At 34.3% G+C, this 20,036-nt stretch overlaps 1 protein-coding gene across 1 annotated transcript; it reads right to left on the bottom strand.

Annotated features, from left to right (window-relative positions):
* Positions 1-1,328: 1,328 nt before the first annotated feature.
* LOC144962804 (low-density lipoprotein receptor-like) lies at positions 1,329-17,974 on the bottom strand. The gene is made up of 16 exons (XM_078896067.1): positions 17,483-17,974; positions 16,939-17,052; positions 15,808-15,930; positions 15,350-15,457; positions 14,835-14,957; positions 14,269-14,523; positions 13,750-13,881; positions 12,895-13,032; positions 9,815-10,244; positions 9,178-9,393; positions 8,680-8,798; positions 8,091-8,372; positions 7,709-7,858; positions 6,341-6,684; positions 5,479-5,619; positions 1,329-4,934 (listed from the first exon to the last, which is right to left on the bottom strand). The coding sequence occupies exons 1-16, from the start codon at positions 17,544-17,546 to the stop codon at positions 4,896-4,898; spliced, it is 2,778 nt and encodes a 925-aa protein (XP_078752193.1). The 5' UTR covers positions 17,547-17,974; the 3' UTR covers positions 1,329-4,895.
* Between the last annotated feature and the right edge of the window lie 2,062 nt (positions 17,975-20,036).

Below are 20,036 nucleotides of genomic sequence, written 5' to 3'. Positions count from 1 at the left end.
TCCAGACACAAGCACAAAATCCAACAAAGAGGAATACACTCAAATGCTTGCATTATACATTAAAAATAACAAATATAATAACACATAACAGAGAGATGATTTACAAGGAAAAAAATATCATCTCCCAAAACAATAACTATGCATTTTACTGTTTCCCTCCCAGCTAGGACTCCGGCCAGGATCGGGACAAAACCGAGCAATCTCACACCAAGACAAAGACAGAAAGCAAGTTGTTTGTTTGTTGCTTTAGGTCTCTTCCAACACAATTGAGGTTATATGAGAGACAGCTGAAACAAAAAAACAAGCAATCTAACAAAAATAGTACAAATGTAAATCAAAATCATAACCTAAAGATATAAGCTAAATTATAAATAACCAAGAACAGGCAGAAGATTTACAGAAAAAAAAATATCCCCTGTCAAAAATACAATCACAAACCAAAGAAGCAGGATAGGCTAGTAAAGAGAAGAAGAAACGACATCACTATCGGATCGTACACCCATGCGAACATCATAGGTATATGATTCAAGGGTGATGCTCCCATCCAACCACCCGCTACCTAAAGATATCATAAGCTAAATTATAAATAACCAAGAACAAACAGGCAGAAGATTTACAGAAAAAAAAATATCCCCTGTCAAAAATACAATCACAAACCAAAGAAGCAGGATAGGCTAGTAAAGAGAAGAAGAAACGACATCACTATCGGATCGTACACCCATGCGAACATCATAGGTATATGATTCAAGGGTGATGCTCCCATCCAACCACCCGCTCATAAAGCAAGTTGGAAAACAGATATAAGGGGATAGAAGACACGGTAAGTACCCCCTGCCCACTGTGGAGGTAGGGAACCCCACCCAGCCAGCAAAGTGGAATACACTCAAATGCTTGCACTTACATTCAAAATAACAAATATAATACATAACAGATGATTTACAAAGAAAAAAAAAATATCTCCCAAAAACAACTATGCATTCGACCTGTTTCCCTCCCAGCCAGAGCCAGTACAAAATCGAGTAATCTCACTCCAAGACAAAGACAGAAAGCACGTTGGAAAACAGATATAAGAGGATAGAAGACGCAGTAAGTGCCTCCCTGCCCGCTATGGGAGGTCAGGAACCCCACCCAATAGCTAAGGATCCCACCAGTACCATGAAAAAAAAACCCCGAGCAATCTCAATCCAAAAAAAAGGCAAGAGAGCAACATGGAAAGGAAAGGGGGGAAAAATAGGTAATAGATGGCACAGCAAGTGACCTATCTGCTCACAACGGGAGATTACCCCACTAAGGGAAAGGGAACAAAATAAGAAAAACAATGATAAAAGTTCATTTCACTTTTTTTAAATTCAGAACAATGACAATTTCAATAAATAATACATTCGATTTATCAACATTCTCAGAATCTCTTCCCTTAGAGGCAAGACAGTCATTCCAACTATATCACATTCAAGTACAACAGGCAACCATTTGAATTCTATCACATTCAAGTCTAACCCTGTCCAGGGCTATTACTCAATTGCAGGCACACGCATATATAGCATGCACCCCCTAGCAATCACATATTCTCAAACATTTTATGGCATTCAATCATTACTCACCACTATTGGAGGACACGAACAAGCAATAAAACCAGCCACTCAAATAAATTAAATTTCTAATAAAGCATGCACAAATAGATGATTTCATGACGTGATGAGTATATTTACATGATGAATGAAAAATGGCGTTTTAGAGGATCGTAAATACCCTCAATCATAACAAATCTCAAAAACCAATTGCAACAGGAAATGCGATCAAAATCAACATGAGCAATAAAAATGGAACGTTTTTATCGGAAAGAAAACATTTCAAAGAAATGAATCATTATTATCAAATGCAACCATGTAGACAACACAATGGACAAACTTTTAGTTTTTACCAAGTACCTAAAAACACCAAGAAGTGAGATTCATTTATTGCAAAATAAGCCCTTACTAATCTCTCAAAGAAAAAAAAAAGAAACAAAAAAAAAACAAACCCTAGAATTTAGAATCAATCAGCTGTAATTGGGATGAATACGCAAAAAAGTGTTTTGATTATTGTTTTCTCGCATCAAAAAAATGATTAGAGGGGGAAAAAAGAGGAAAAAATGGCATGTCCACACTCGCTGCATTGGAAACGCATTTTCAACAAGACACACATTTGTCTTCCAATCTATAGTATGAAAACATATGTACAGTATCAATATAAGTTTTCTTTGTTTCTTCCTTTCTGCCTCTGATAAAGCTCGTCTTAGAATTTACTACCAAGTAATTTAGACAAGACATTCTTCACCGCAGACCCTTTGGTATTGGAAAATATGAAAAATAATGTTTTGTCAAAGTTATTACAACATAATTCCTTTCGCAAAGAATCTAACAGCAATCCCTTATAAAAAATACAAAGATGACCTCAACAAATAAATGAAATCAATATTTAAGACCCAGGCTGTCATGAGACTAGTGGATTGTGAACAAACCTGTCAGAATAAATATGCAATTAATAGGATGGAAATCTTTAAAGCAAACATCCACATTATGAGCATTTTATATCCTTACTCCAGACTCGCAAATCACAAATCTATCACTGAAGTAACCAACTTGCAAAATCAGTCAAACTGTATTTACAAATACATTTGCAAGATTTCTTTCATAGAAAGAATTCAGAGTACTCACTTGCCACTTACACCTATTTAACCAATCTATAATTTTAATTTTACTGCCCTAAAGATTCGAAATTTGAATAATTTAGGGGGAAACCGTTGCAAGTATTTTCAAGCTATTCACATACGGATCACTTTTATTCCGAATTTTTGAAAAATGCGGGTTTAAATTCACCCACAGGAATTATCAGCTCAAAGAAGAACTGAAAAATCTTCGATACACGGTTTGGTTTATTGAAATGTATTGACTGATCAAATTAGAGTTCAATCATGTCAAAATAAATTTGGAAAGCCTGATTTCAGAAACCTACAGTGAAAACTTTGATAAATGATTAGATAAATCAAGCTCCATCATACACAACCTTACATAAATATATTTATATATATGTACAAAAAAAAAAAAAACAGCACCGCTGCATTAAGTTAACTCACTTTTACAACAAACGCAATTGACCTCAATTTCAGAAATGGAATTACAAGAGACTTAACTTCCTGGTATTTCCACCCATTCTTTCCTATTTACATCTATTTTTTTTACACTAATACACGTCAAGCAATGCAACTATGGCTGAGCACCCCCCCCCCCCCCCCCCCAATCAAAATATTTCTCTCCTCCTTCCACATTTACACCCATTTTAAATCGTATTTATATTTGTACAATTGAGCAGATCAATTAACATTGACCAGTTTGTGTTTATGAAAATTTATGACAGATGAAAAATGATTTATATGGCATTAAAGTGTTTAGCACTGTATTTTATTATTATTTGCTTCATATGAAAATCTCATTACAAAATAAAGAAAGTAGCGATAAGTTGCGACGGTTGGTTAAAATTAAAAGAATTTGTAATTCCACTGATTAACATTTTTAAAAATAATTATAAGAAACAATGCTTGAACTGAATTGAGAAAGTAAGAATGCTAACAGTAGGTATAATATTCTTTTTAAAGATGGGACATTCAATCAGTTCAACGAATTCGGTCTTTTCCAACAGTTTTATTTTTACCTGTAAGTAGTTTTTCATTATAAACAATGGACACTTCCCTCCAGGTGTAGTAAACCCCCTATCTCCAACTTGTCCAAATTAACTCCACTTAATATCTAATCCAAAATTTACTACCGTCTTAGGTATTTAACTTTTTGATTGCCGTCAATGAAGAAAAAGGATTTCTTGTTGGAAGATTTCATTGTTATGGGAATTAACAATTAGGATTTGATCACACGAGTCATTGACTAGCATGATTTTGATCATTCCAATTTCACACAGCAATTACTCTTTTTAAGCGTTCAACATGAATATGTTAAGATTGGAATGCCTAAGTCAGTATGCATACGCATAACTATAAATCGTACACACAGGAAACATTTTTTTTACGCGGGATGTAAAGATACATTAATGGGATAAATTAATTGTTTACAAAATTATTTTATTTGAGATTCACAAAGCGAACCCTTGCCTAATCTTTCTTTTGGAAAAATGGGATGAAGACAAACAAAAACAACACCCATAAATTTGGATGTATTTGAGACGTCACAAGATTGTACAGGCAAGAATAATAATGCATTCAAAACATTTTGGAGAAATTTTAAAACAAAACATAATCACAGCCTTATCCAGTCATTGCAGTATTTCCATCAGCGTTAACATCATACATATTGGCATGTCATCATAACGGTTTGTTACTGACACTGAAAGCTGGGTAATTCATGTCACCCGACAGCTGCTCTGGAACTTTATTATAAGAAGGAACTCGGGTAGGTAGTAGATCCACCAGTCCATCATGAATTAGGGTATCTCCGGTCTGGTATTCAAATCATGTTGGTTAAAAAGAATAAATAAGAAGCTTTTCTTTATTGGTGTTATATGTTTTGAGAAAAGCCTATCTTTGAATAAGTGGTTTGTAAAGCATTAGGTAGTAAATGCTTTAAAGCACATCAAAGGTTAAAGATGGTATAAAGCCAGATATTGCGAGTCTGTCTTTTGTTTGACATACAACCTTTGTCATAAACAGACTCGGAAGATTAATCCATGTATAATGAGGCTATCATTCTTAATTTATCCAGCAACAGAATTTTTTCAGTGTTTGCCAACTGTCCCTCAGTCATCCATAGGTGGATAGAGATGATAGCATTTATTTTTGGCAACAATATTTTTGATGATGTGCAAGGATGAGGAGTGATGAAAGCCCCGGTTATGAAGTATTTATTTGATCAAACAATCTCTGGTTCTTGATTCAATGGCTGCATACTCTGTAAGTATAAAAAAAAACAAAAAACAATTATAACAATTGTCTTACTTGTATATTTTTGAATTGTACTACTGGTGACCAGGTTATTAAAAAACCAGATAAATTATAAAAGTAGTACACGTAGTCATAGGAACGAATGGTTAAATTTCGGAACAACAGCTTATACCATTTTAAAGTGATATCAGGTCAAGGGAACATTGTGGATAGTCAAAATTATTCAGCTAGAATTTACCTGCAATATAAAATGTCTAATAAGTAGAACAAAGGAAACATTTAGGTCGCCCTATCCATGGTTATTACACCACTCAATATATCCAACCCAGACACAAGATCCTAGCCAAAAGGATATTGATTATTACATCATTTCCTATTGAGGACCCAGAACAAGTTTAACTGTTAAAATTTAAAAGTCATTCCAAGAGATGAGATGGAGGGTATTATAGACGATCACTAACTTAGAAGTCAAAAGGGCATTGAGCACATAGATAAAAGGGTTGACAGAAAAATGATGCATTTAATTCATACAATTGAAATAACATACATACCTCTCTCTCCTGTCTTGAATTTGACGCATCCTTGTCCATTATTAACTGATCATCTGTCGTGGTCTTGCGGTATACAGGGTTGTCAAAGTTCATTGACTTAACATTCTTCTTCTTGTAACGTCTTACCAGAATGAATATCACCTGCAAGATACAAGATGTGTTTTAAAAACTATATGGTAAAATTGGCCCATTTATAATAATCATGTCATGGATAAGGTTGCAAATTCCGAGAGGATGATGACATCTTTTCTTTCCATTACCTGTAAAGTTTTAAAGCACTTTTAAAACTCTCAGTTCTACATGAACAAGAATATAGGTTTTTGTAGGTGGGCGGTTCTAATTTTTCCTTATAACATGACTGAAAAAGGTGCATTCGAACTGTATGAGGACATGGCATCTTAAGATACATTCTAAAGACAGTCAAACATTGGCATTTAGCTATGCTGGTGGCTCCTACTAAACCACAATTTGATTTAGAAATTTAGATATAATATCAGCCAAGAAATTGGTTGGCAAAAACAAACAGGAAGAAGCTTACTTCAATGATTGACAGACAGCCCGAGTAGAAATGTTCCTGACTGTGCATGATTCACTCATTTCGACAAAAGCATTCAATATGACTTACTTCACAAAACAAAGGCAAAAATTCCCAATTTTGAAGGTGATCACAGCAGTATTATAATTTTATCTCCATTTTAATATGTATGCCCCCCCCCCCCCCCCCCCCAATCACCGAACGTTTCACTTATAGGGCAACTAGAAGTTGCATACCATTTTGTATTGTCATGTACTACACATATAACAATAGAATGCAATATAAAATTGAATAATGTCTTAATCAATCCTTAAAATAGATACTTACAAGTCCAACACAAACAGCAATTGTAGCGATCACAGCTACAGCAATTCCTGCCACATGTCCCATGGACTTTCCTCCCTGTTCTGACTTCTGAGTACCGTTCACATGCATTGACTCTGTGGTTTCCTTTGGCTGCTCTGTCGTCCCCTCTATGTATTTAATCGTCACCTCTGCTCCAGATTTCTTTGTTGTCTGCTCAGATTCAGGCACTTTGGTGGTGGGCTTCACTGTTTCCTTGGGTGCAGCTGTAGTTGACTTTGCTCTTGGAGTTTGAGGGCGGTTTGGATTTCCCTCTTTGTCATCAGGTTTGGATGGCTTGACTGGTTTGGGTGTGGTTTTCTCCGTGCCTAAATAAGTAATAAAAACCATAGATATGTTGACTTAAAGATAATCATTTAGCCTAGAAGCAAAAGTCAGAATTAAAATTTGAGACACCAGAATGAATTTTAAGTATTTCAAACCATTCTATTGATAAAATCCTTTTGAAGACAGGTGCAGAAACTGGGCTAATACTCTATGATTTTGTTTCTAAGGATTTTACAGCGCTTGCAACACAAATTTGGCTCATATCACGCCAGTAAAAAGGAAGAAATTGGGATGGTCAAAAAATTAAAGAATCACAATTAAAGCACCCAAGAAAAAGTAAGATAAGGTGGAATGGGTTTAAACGGGGAGCAGATGAAGATACCAAAAGCCCGCCATATGTATACTTAGTTTGAGATCACCTAAAAGTCTCGTCCAGACATTAGCACAGGATCCACTAAAATACTTACAAGATATGTTCAGAGATTATTTACACGGGAAACAAAAAAAATTATCTCTCAAAACACTATACAATTGTCTTTTTTTGTTTGTTTGTTGCTTTAGGTCTCTTCCAACACAATTGAGGTTATATGAGAGACCGCTGAAACAAAAAAACAAGCAATCTAACAAAAATAGTACAAATGTAAATCAAAATCATAACCTAAAGATATCATAAGCTAAATTATAAATAACCAAGAACAAACAGGCAGAAGATTTACAGAAAAAAAAATAGCCCCTGTCAAAAATACAATCACAAACCAAAGAAGCAGGATAGGCTAGTAAAGAGAAGAAGAAACGACATCACTATCGGATCGTACACGCATGCGAACATCATAGGTATATGATTCAAGGGTGATGCTCCCATCCAACCACCCGCAATTGTCTCTTTCCCTCTCAGCAAGGACCCTGGACAAAACCAAGTAATCCCATCCCAAGGCAAAGACATAGCAAATCAGAAAACATATACGGGGATAGAAGACAAGTGACCTCCTACCCACCATGACAGGTCAAAACACCCCACCCAAAATATTCTATGATAATCAAGTGAGCTGGAAACCAAATACTTACTAGTAGCACAGTTGGAACCATCTTCCAAAACCATGCCAGTAGGGCAAGCACACTCGTATTTCTTTGCAACGTGAGTGCTAGTAGGATCTTGGGGAGATGGAAGACACAAGTGGGAGCAGCCTCCGTAGTTAGTACCGCAGTGGTTCATTTCTGTTGAGAGAAAAAGAACAGACCAGTTATGTTAAATGCCAACATCTAACACTAAAATATTTTTCTGAAAAATAATAGAAAAATAGAGTATATTCTAAAGGATGTTTTGTTGTGCCAATAGAAATTTACCAATTATCTGAATATGCATAAATCACACGCACACACATACACATTATTGCTTATAACAGTATGATAATGAAGATATAGCTTAAAAAATGAAAACAAAACTTACTGTTTGGCTGTCTGTAAATGTGGTATACCCGTACGTCAAATGGTGTCTTTAAGTTGACTGCGATGGTCGTGATGTTCCCAGTGCCAAACTTGCTCATTTTGTGTACAGCATTGTCAATCCAATCAGTCCAGTAGATGTAGTCCTCAAAGACAGTGATGGCAAAAGGGTGGCCCAGACGTCTGTGTCCTTTCAGTATAAGGCGGAAGTCAGCACCTTCCAAATCTGTGCTGCCAATGTGGTGCAACTTTGCATCAACCCAGTACAGCCTGTTGTCAACATAATCTGGATACAGAAAAAACAATGGACCAGGTGAACTCATATTAAACCAAAACAGTGGACCAGAAGAACTTGATATTAAATCAATGGAAAATGAGCAGTCAAATTCACCTTCAAAATACTATCAACAGTAAATAAGGGAAAGATTTTAATTGTTCTATATCTAGTCTTATAAAATGTGTACTGGCTATTAAGTGCATGAATTCATTGACTTCAACATGACCTTTTGTTCATAATGTAATTTATTTTTAAATACAGCTATAATTTTTAAATACGTCCAACTGACAACTTTAGATACATTTTTTTCACTTACCAATGGCAAGACCATTTGGCCAGGCAATGTTTTCAGTGACAATGGCTTTGCGTTCTTTTCCATTCATGCCACATTTTTCAATCTTGGGATCACTTCCCCAATCAGTCCAGTACATCCATCTATGTGGGAAAACAATGTATAATGACACTTACAATACATACACACTTGACCCTTGAATACAATGCATCAATCAAGTAGGAACAAAACTTTTCTTTGGAGCATGCTATCAGAAATATTACGTTTGCAACAAAAGATTCATCTGAGTTTAAAATTTCAATCCAAAAGAACATTCAAAATTTATCAACCAATCCCCATGTTCCCATACTATCTTTACATACCTATATAGAAGAATACGAGAAATCTCATTGATGATAAATGAAAAGTAACTTAAGGAAAAAACAAAGAGACACATATCTTAGGGGAGAAATATTTTCTACTAAATCAAAGTATATCTTTGGTGAAATAAATAACACGAAAGATAAAAAATGTATAACTTACCCATGGTATGGATCAACAACAAGAGCTCTTGGTTCATCCATATCATCTGTGACGAGCACTTTGCTGTTACTGCCATCCAGACGAGACACAACAATGTGATCGTGGCCAGTGTCAGAGATGTAAAGGTTTCCATGTACCCAATCGACAGCAAGACCATCTGGAGTTTTTACATCTTTGGACAATACAGGCACTACCTGATTTGTATTCAGGTTGGCACTAATTGGAAAGAAAATATCAATTTATAAGAAAGGTAACTCGTATATTGCATCAAAAAATGCATTTTAAATATGAATCAAGTTGAAGTCAAAATGTTAATTCTTTGCCATTCCATAGAGTCATGATTATATCTAATCACTTTATTTTATATAATAAAAACAACAATTTGGACCACAGTTTGGTTTTAAATTGAGGTGAAGATGCTTTTAAAAAAAAAGGGACTTGAGAGGCATAAAAAGCTGCATAGATTTAACCAGGGTTCCATAAATTATTTTTTCATACTTAGATTCAATTTGAAGCAAGTTATTCTTGCAGACTTCATCATATTCTCAGACAGTAGATCACATATAAACCAATTTTTCCATCAAATGGCATTAACTAATTCTATACTACTGCTTTCAATCGACAGAAATAAACTTACGAAAGAACTCCTTCAGAGTGAGAACCAGTCCAATAGACCATTCCATTACGAATATCAAAGTCCATAGCAACAGCTCCAGACACCCGTTTCTCATCTAATAACAATGTGTAGTGGTTGGTAGCCAGCTCGTATCTACGAATGTCATAATCATCTGACAAGATGAGTTCTGCATGATGGTCTGAGTTGGCTTTGCAGTAACGATGGTCAGTAAGGACATAGTCCGTCTCACATTCACATTTGTAAGAGCCTTTCCTATTGATACAAATTTGAGAGCAGGTACCTCGAATATCACATTCATTGATATCCTCACAAGAGGTTTCAGAACCATCCATCAATTTAAAGCCAGCATTACACTCACAAACACGACCAGCTGATGAAGATGTTGGCACACAAATATGTTGACAGCCTCCATTGTTGGTTTTGCAGACATCTATTTTTTTTTTTAAAAAGGATAAAAATACAGAATATACAGTTATAAAAGGTTGGAAAATACAACCAAACTCTTCATTTTTAATCTCAAGATTTTGTAATATAACTTGTTAGCAGTTTTCTTCCCTCTGTTGACTAAACTATAGCACCAGGGAAATATAATATCAGGGCTTAAACAAGTGTTCATTGTTAATGACAACCTTATAGCAATCTCGTCTACAATCACAGATATTAGGCTTAGTAGCCTGCTAGGCACAGTAGTGAGTAATCATCTCAGTAAAGTTTCAATCCATAAAATTTCCATTTATCAATCAAGTCTTCAGTCTTGTCTATATATCTTCATTCATATTTCTTTTAAACGAACAGCATCATTTAATAGAGTTCCAGTGCGCTTAAAATTTAGAATTTAAAAAAATAAAGTCCCTGTGACAGTGCACATCGTAAAATAGTAATGAATTCCAGCGAAAGAAGAAAAATCCCCGCTCTTCAAATCACTCCAAATCACAATTAAAAATTTTTTAATTTTATCTTTAAAAAGCGGTTCACATATTCCACAATGTAAATCAATTGTGACCTTAATATTATCTATTTTTTGGAAACTATCAAGAAGTTTTCAGCTATTAAAATTCGTATATTGTATGCCCATTCTCTTTTTCTTAAAAGCTTTATTAATGTTTCCCATTTACTAAATTTTTCATACAATTTAGGATACATTAAAGCCCATGAAAATTAGCAAGGGATTATAAAAAATCCTTGTTCTATTGACCAAAAATGTAAAGTGATTATACACAAAATCGGGTTCCCACATCTTCGGAAAAATTTTAAAAACCAAAAAAAAAACCATTTCCACGAAAGCTAAAAAGGATTCTCAGAAGTCATAAACAGTAAGGTGCGTAGCTGATGTGGTAAAGAGTTATGGTGTTGGGTGCAATAGTGGTGTTGATAGTGATGGTGTGGTGGTTATTGAGGTGGTGGTAGTTTTGATGTAGTGGAGGTTGTTGTAGCGCTGGTAGTGATGATAATGATGTGGTCGAGGAGACTGTAATTATAATTTGGTGGTAGTGATGGTAATTATGATGTGGTGGTGGTTGTGATGGTGTAATGATGGCGGTGGTTGCAGGAGTGGTGGTAGTGTTTTGTTTTTTTAAGGGTTTTGCGGCGCTTGCGTCAGACTTAGGTAATTTCAGCACCAGTTAAAAGGAAGAAAATGGGATAGATAAAAGTTTTAGATTTAAATTTTTTTTAAACAAGAGAAAAAGTAAGGCAAAGAAGACTAATTCAAATAGGGAACAGATGTAGATTCAGATTCCAAGAGCACACTATCAGTGAACTTTGAGATCGCCTAAATGTTTCATCCAGTAACAATGAACAAGCACATGTCTCCACTAAGAGGAATACACTCAAATGTTTACAAACCATTATAAAACAGAAAACAGATGACAGAGATGAAAACATATCTCCCAAACTATAGCTATACATTTTACTGTTTCCCTCCCAGTCAAGGACATATTGGCCTGGGCGAGGACAAAACCAAGTAATCTCATTCCAAGACAAAGACAAAACACTCAGAAAAACAGGTATAGGGAAATTGAAGACAAAGTAAGTGACCTCCCTGCCCATTATGGGGGATCAGGAACCCCATCTAGTGGTGGTGGTGATGTTTTGGTAGTTGTAGCAGTGGTGGTATTTATAACTAGTGAACAAATTCCCGACAATTCCCAGGCTCATGTCCCGAAATGAATGAATCCCTGACCCTTTTCTAAATTACCCGACCTTGTGGGAACCCTAACAAAACACAACTTCTAAACTGCATGCAATATTGTTGATCAACATATAATTGGGGAGTTGGGAACAATTCAAAACGTTTCTTATTCAGTTGGATATGGTTATTTCATTGTTGAGACATATTTCTCATTACCAGTTTGCTTTACTTTCTTTTTGATAAGATTTATTTTCTATGTGAAATCCGAAAAAATTACTATCAGCAAAGCTAACCAGGTCCAACTGAAAATATTGACAGGGATGGGTATGGTGTTGATACAATATAATCAATCTATCACCACTTATAAGAATATATAAATATGTGTACTTCACTAAAATTTGACATAAACCAATGAAATTCAAATCTGACGACGTAAGCGTTCATTGAAAGACATTTAAATCACAACACACAAAAAAAATATAAAAATATGAAATCCCTGATTAAAACCACAACATGGAGTTTAAAAATAAAGAAAACGAAATGCTTTATATCACAAAAAATTACACAGGGATTTACTTCACTCCTATTAAAATTAACACAAAAAAAAAAACATTTTTTAAAAATCCAAAAATAAACAGCACTAACTGCAGTAAAAAATAAAACAAACAAAAAAACAACACTTAGTTTTAAGAAAGTAATGTCATACCGATCTTGACAGCTGTGCAGTTGAAAAAAAACAAACTTCATAAGTTTGGCCTCTATAAATGAATTCAAGCAGAAACTGAATTGTATACAAGTGATCAAAAATAAAATAATTTTTTTATTTTACAATTGAAAGTAACTGAAACACTCCCATTTTATCACATTTTTGCAGGTCTAAAAACTGCCCTTAAATTGAAGTTAATAGGTCCTAGACAATATGTACATTAGCAATAGTAAATATACTTACTTGACTTGGGACAATTTTGTTCATCAGCATAGTTTCCACAGTCATCATTGCCATCACACTTATAAATGTCGAGAATACATTTGCTTCCATCACCCTTGCAGTCAAATTGATTGGATTCACAGTTAGGGGCAACTGTGACTGAAATAAAAAATGTATCATTCGATTCAATCTAATGTCTTTGTAAAAATGGGGATTAAGTTTAGCACCCAAATTTTCAAATAGCTAAAACGGGGCACCCTAACATTACCACACAACTGTCATGACCCAAAATGATAGCATGTTTGGACTATCATGAAATGCATTCTAGATCTAGATTGCTAACAATTAAAGCTGATCTTAAATACTATTCATCTGTCTTTTTATAGTTTTAATTTGGTGGTCAAAATATAGCTATCCTGGAACATGCATTCCCAAGCATATAATTAGACCATATTCCCCCCTCCTTTATCCACACAGCCCCGATATTAACTACTTTGCCCCTCTTATAAGTATGCAATATAATTTTCAGCATACAATGAACCAAAAAATACCTGTTAGACGCTAAAGGACAAAATACTCGTTTCAGCGCATTGGCCTTATGGCTGTGAGGGGCTACTATTATTATTTCTTTCTTGATGTTTTTAAAAGTAAGCTAAACCTAAATACTCAAGTTTAATTTTCTACATTTTCAAAAGCATTGTACATAAAAGTTTTTCAGACCATAAAACCATTAAGTGTTTTTTCAGAAATTAAAAAAAAAAAACTGAATTGTAAGGTTCCCTCAAATCATTGCATAAAAGGAAAGATATCAGACTCAGAACACAGAGAATTAAAAAAAACCAAATTCTAAACCAATTAAAACAAAAAAAATCTTACCAGAGTAACTGCAATTCTTTTCATCCGATCCATCTAAGCAATCTTCTTGTTGATCACAGAAGAAGTCTTTCTTAACACAGTACTTTGATTCTGTACACATTCTCTCATCAGAAGCGCAAGTCCTTGTTCCACCTGTAAATGGAAGAATAAGTAATAAATATTGAACAGATAAAATAAGTGGTGGTTAATTTTGGCATTCAATTTTTGTAAAGTAGCTATGAATCAAGAACAGAATCCCAATTTCAAAATAAAATATGTGACCCCTAACATTAATCAGTTGTTTTTAACAATAAATGGATAAAATGATACAAGATCCAACAGTCCAAAACGTTCACCGAGCAATGTGCTTTAATTATTAAATTAATATATAGAATTTGTGAAAACTTTTACTACTACTATTCCCACCCCCCTGGTGAAAAATATTATAAGTAAAATATAATGACATTTTTAAAATGAACATACCCCTGGCCCCAACCAAAAGAAAATAAAAAAATGCACAGGGAGGTAATATGTACTCACACTCCTTCTCATCCTCGTCACTTCCATCAGGACAGTCATTATCACCATCACATCTCCAGCCATTGGCAATACATTTGGCTTCATTTAGAGGCGTGGCACACTGGAACATGTTAGATTCACAGGTTCGGTTCATCAGTTCTTTCATGGTGCAATTTTCCTCATCTGACCCATCTTTGCAATCAGCATCTCCATCACAGTGCCACTGGTCATTAATGCACTGACCATTGGTACAAACAAACTCACCCTCATCACAACCTGAAAAATTATTCAGTTTTAGTCAAGCTGACATCCAGAGAAATTCTTTGCTCACAAAATGAAAGTTATAAAATATTTTAAACCGACATAATCAAAACTGCCCTTTAAAAAAAAAAGTTTGGGGTTGTCAGGTTTGCATTTTAAATCGAGAATGTTTGTTTTTGTTCTATGGGCTTTATAGTTGCAACACTTTTCTGGTAATCACATTCCAAGAAAGCAACCTGGAAAAGGAAAAGAGACACAGCAAGAGGGACCTCCCCATTCCAGAACTGAGAATAAAAATCGCATGTAATAGCAAAAGCACAACTTACCACCACATTCAACTTCATCAGATCCATCTAAACAGTCATCATGACCATCACAGTGCCAACGACTGTCAATGCACTTTTGATCATGACATGTGAATTCATTTGCAGTGCATGGATTGGAGCAATCTGAAATTGGAAAAGATGAAAATTAGTTTGCAAAAAAAAATGAAATAAAACAAAAAACAAAAACAATTTTCAAATCATAAGAATAATCCTTTTGAATTTTTTTTTTTATCAATCTTGATTTTTATTTTAACTTAAGGTAACTCAGCCATAATTTTTTTTTTTTAATCAAGACACATAATCACTTAGGAAAATCATAATACTTCGACCAAATGGATGCTACTCGTCTTGATCTTCATTCAAGAGTACATGGGTTTTAGAAAAAACATAATCATGCTGTCAGGTGAATGATTAAATAAAAGGAATGGTTATTCAGTGCCGGAAATGCAGTATTTAAATTTACTATTGTTTAAAAAACAATATTATTATTGTCATTATCATCATTTTATAAATACCTTTTTCATCATCCCCTTTGTGACAATCTTTTTTCCCGTCACATTTCCAAGTTTCTGGGATACACTGATCATTTCCTTGACAACGGTAACCATCGCATGTTTTGTTAGCTGAAAAAAACAACAAAACAATAAAAAAACACTTTAGAAATATAAAACCAATGCTTAATCTATAAAATAAAATACAAGGATATTAATACAACCATCATTAAAGGCTTCTCAATTTCCAATTCACAAAAGGTGGTTAATTCACAATGCATGTCTTTCATAATTCTAGTCCCAATATATGTATTTGTTTTTAATGGCGACTAGTGAATAAATCTATATTGTCTGAAAATTTCCAGTGTGATTTATATCGACAACTGATTATAAAGCTATGACATTTCATTAGTTACTTCTAACTTTTAGTTTATTATGCTTTCTGAAAAAACAAAAGCAAAACCAATTCCAAAAGTGCCTACCACAGCGTTCTGGTTTTTCATCAGATTCATCGCTACAGTCAGGGCCCTCATCACAAACCCAACGGTCTGGAATGCATTGACCATCATCACAACGGAAAAATGAGTCTGCACAGGTGGTTTTAGCTGTGGATGGCAATAATTATAAACAGTGATAAGTTATTTTGCGTTGAATCACTCACAATCCTGATCTAACATTTTCTAGCCTCTGTTATTATAGTCCAAATCAAGTGATAACTAGTTTAGAAAACAATTTTTAAAAACAAACAAATGCTTTTAACAAAGTTTTCAATGCTACCATTGCTCTTTAATTACCTAGTTAAATTTTATTAAAGCTTAATAGGGCAGCAAGCAATTACACAGACCCTTCCCATTAAACCCTAGTAAATTAAAAACTTAGAAACAAAACAAAAAGGAATAAAAGCAAAACTGTAAGACTAATTGCTCCTTTGTGTTGAGGGGGGGGGGGGGGGGGGGCAATATTACTGATTAATGGGCACCATTAAAAAAAAAATAATAATTTTAAAAAACAAAAGCTCAACCCAGTTGTAATTCCTCCTCCCAACCTCAAAAGCCAACACCCCATTGGCAACGATCCGCAGAGTTCATGTGCCACGTTCGGCATTTGACCCCCGGTTCGGGTCGACACGGAACAAGCCGATTCAAAAGAAATTCCGAGTAGTGACACGGCCTTTCTCTTCGAATGATCTGATTGGATGACACCACTCTCACGCGAGTCGGCTGGACCAATCAGATTGCAGTGTGTACACACCCGCATTTCTCCCCCCCCCCCCCCCCCCCTTTACGGTGACCGTGTTAAATCATGGTACCCTAGTTTTCGCATACTTTTCTTCCGAGATTCTAAATAAATGTCCACAAATTGACTATCCCTATTACTTCAAGAGAAAATGGAAATTGGTAGAGGGGGGGGGGGGGGGGGGGGGGGGGGAACAAACATCACAATAAATTAATTGAAGGCTGGAGTAAAAATTAGGCAGACCGGCATGAGTTTTTAAAAATTGGTCACGCTATAAAGATGAAGTTAGTGTGGCATATGCATAAGTCTAAGATACGATAGTCCCATCAAATGATATCAAGGTTCTATGACTATGATAACTTGATAACAATACTCACGACAACCAAGTTCGTCCGAGTCATCAAAACAATCAGCCGTTCCGTCACATCTCCATTCCATACGAAGACAGTTTTTGTCTGATGCACAAATGAATTCGTCGGTTCCACATTTTTCTGGATAATAAAGAAGAATGTCATAAAAACCCCGATAAAGAGCAGTATTATTGTACAGATTGATATACCCCCCCCCCCCCCCCTTCCACTCTATGGAAAAGATATATAGAAATTGTTCATAAAATAAAGCAGAATAAATGTATCTAAGCTATGTCTGGGCTAATAGGCCAGCGGTTGCCTAACTGTTGAAATCCGAATGTCTATATTATATATTATTTTACAAGACCTATCTAATAATAATTATATCAAGGGACAAATGCTTTAACAGTATAGTACCAGAAAGGGGACAAGAAGGCCGGGAATTGATTATATTATATTCCGACTTTCAAAAGATACGTAGGACGTAGGTCTACCTAAATCCAATAAAATGACCCAAGTCCACATCGTTTAAACATTAGATATAATACAGAAATATATGAATAATTCTTACCTTCAGCATTGAGAATCATGACTTGCAGTTGCAAGCATGCTAATAAAATCAACAGTCGTAACATGGTGATGTTAATTCAAATCCACCGGCAACTTGAATACGTTGAAGACCTTACTTTTATAGTTATAGTTAATAGTACCAAGATGTTTCGAATCAAAACAAAACCAATATTACTTAAATCACCCTATTCACTGAATATTTCAAGCTCTCGAATAAAAATAACCAATTTATTCCAAAAGAGCACTTCTAATTTCACAAGAAAACGTTTGAGCCGTCTTATATTCGAACGGCCGCCTAGTGTAAAAATGAAATGGAACGAGTATAGCCTCGTGTTGAACCAAGCTCAGGCGACAGCCTATTCGAGTCTGGACTGACTGTATAAATGCAACGAATCTGATTGACCCGAAAAACACGAGAGGAATCGTACGATGTGCCGCAGCATAGGTAATGAGCCACGTGACTTCAATGACGCGATAAGGACAGGGAGAACCCGGAGGAGGGCGCTGGTGTCGAGGAGAATTTTTCAGAATAACCGGGCTAACTGAAACTTTTTACGTAAAAACAAAACGATAAAGATAACTTTGTGTATGCCAAATTGGTAATTTAGATCCCATGCATGGATCTTAAATGCAAGTAGTCAAAGTCAATGCTGGTGTTTTTCAGTACTCGATAAAAAGCTCGGTATTTCACAACTTGACGGCCCACTACTACAGGTGATGCAATTCGTGACGAGTCCCTGTCTGACGTCACAGTCAGTGTTTCATTGATCGGCGTGTGTTGAGTGTTGAGGGATGTTTATTATTTGTTTTAGTTTTCGGATTTGTCCTACAATCTATTCCTTGGTTACTTTCTCTTCAAAACCTTACACAATTGTGTACCTTTACATAGTGAAACAAGATACCTATCATAGTATGATTTAGATTGGAACCCTGTCTTTCCTGTTTTAAAAGAAAGTTACGAATACTCGGTCTATTTCTATTACTATTACTAGATATTACTTAAAATGATATTGCACGATTGATAATGCTACGAACAAAATAATGATGATGATGATGTTGGTTATAAAGGTAATAATAATAATAATAAGGATGATGATGATGATGATGATGTTGGTTATAAAGGTAATAATAATAATAATAAGGATGATGATGATGATGATGATGATGATAATAATAATAATAATAATAATAATAATAATAATAATAATAATAATAATAATAGCGGGTGGTTGGATGGGAGCATCACCCTTGAATCATATACCTATGATGTTCGCATGGGTGTACGATCCGATAGTGATGTCGTTTCTTCTTCTCTTTACTAGCCTATCCTGCTTCTTTGGTTTGTGATTGTATTTTTGACAGGGGATATTTTTTTTTCTGTAAATCTTCTGCCTGTTTGTTCTTGGTTATTTATAATTTAGCTTATGATATCTTTAGGTTATGATTTTGATTTACATTTTACTATTTTTGTGAGATTGCTTGTTTTTTGTTTGTTTCAGCGGTCTCTCATATAACCTCAATTGTGTTGGAAGAGACCTAAAGCAACAAACAAACAAATAATAATAATAACACTCTACTAAAATAGCAATAATGATGATGGTGATAATGATTATTATTATTATTATTATTATTATTATTATTATTATTATTATTATTATTATTATTATTATTATTATTATTTATTATTATTATTATTAATATTGTAGTAATTGTTATTAATATATTATTATTATTATTATTATTATTATTTTATTATTATTATTATTATTATTATATTATATTATTATTATTATTATTATTATATTATTATTTATCATCATCATCATCATCCTCATTATCATTGTCAGTATTGATATTATTATTATCATTAATAATAATAATGATGATGGTGATAATAATAATAATAATAATAATAATAATAATAATAATAATAATAATAATAATGATGATGATGATGATGATGGTGATAATAATAATAATAATAATAATAATAATAATAATAATAATAATAATAATAAATAATAATAAATACATCTTATGATAACAATAACAATGGGCAATGACAATGATAATCACATTAACATAATTACACAAGTCTAATAATAATTCCTATTACTTATACATCATTTTTACTCATTAGAGCCATAGTAGTGACAGGTTTTGTTATTTTACAGACGAAAAATAAGATTATTTTGTTTGTTCTTTAATGCGCCCATTTTAATAACATAAACAATAATCGCTTGTCGTAATAAGTGTAGACAGTACTGCGATAAAGACCACTTGTTGGTGTTGATAACAACACAAGCCCCCACACCAACGCACACTTGAGACAGACGATTGCAGTGAAAACCTAATGATAACTCTAATAGTATAAAATCAAAGAAACACACGCCTATCGACTTCATCGATAATCAATGGGATTAGGATGAAGTGAGGCTTGGATTGTTGCAAAGATAAAGGCCATGCTGTGCAATGGCCACACTTTTTATTTTCATTTTGGCCAGATTGTGTTTAACAAGGTCAATATTACCCCTTAACTGGCCAATAAACGAATA

The sequence above is a fragment of the Berghia stephanieae genome, chromosome 1 (assembly GCF_034508935.2).
Source record: "Berghia stephanieae isolate SIO BIC M18660-M18661 chromosome 1, UCSD_Bste_1.3, whole genome shotgun sequence".
Taxonomy (NCBI): domain Eukaryota; kingdom Metazoa; phylum Mollusca; class Gastropoda; order Nudibranchia; family Aeolidiidae; genus Berghia; species Berghia stephanieae.
The sequence above is the reverse complement of the archived record's forward strand: the minus strand, read 5'-3'. Positions and strand labels throughout refer to the sequence as shown.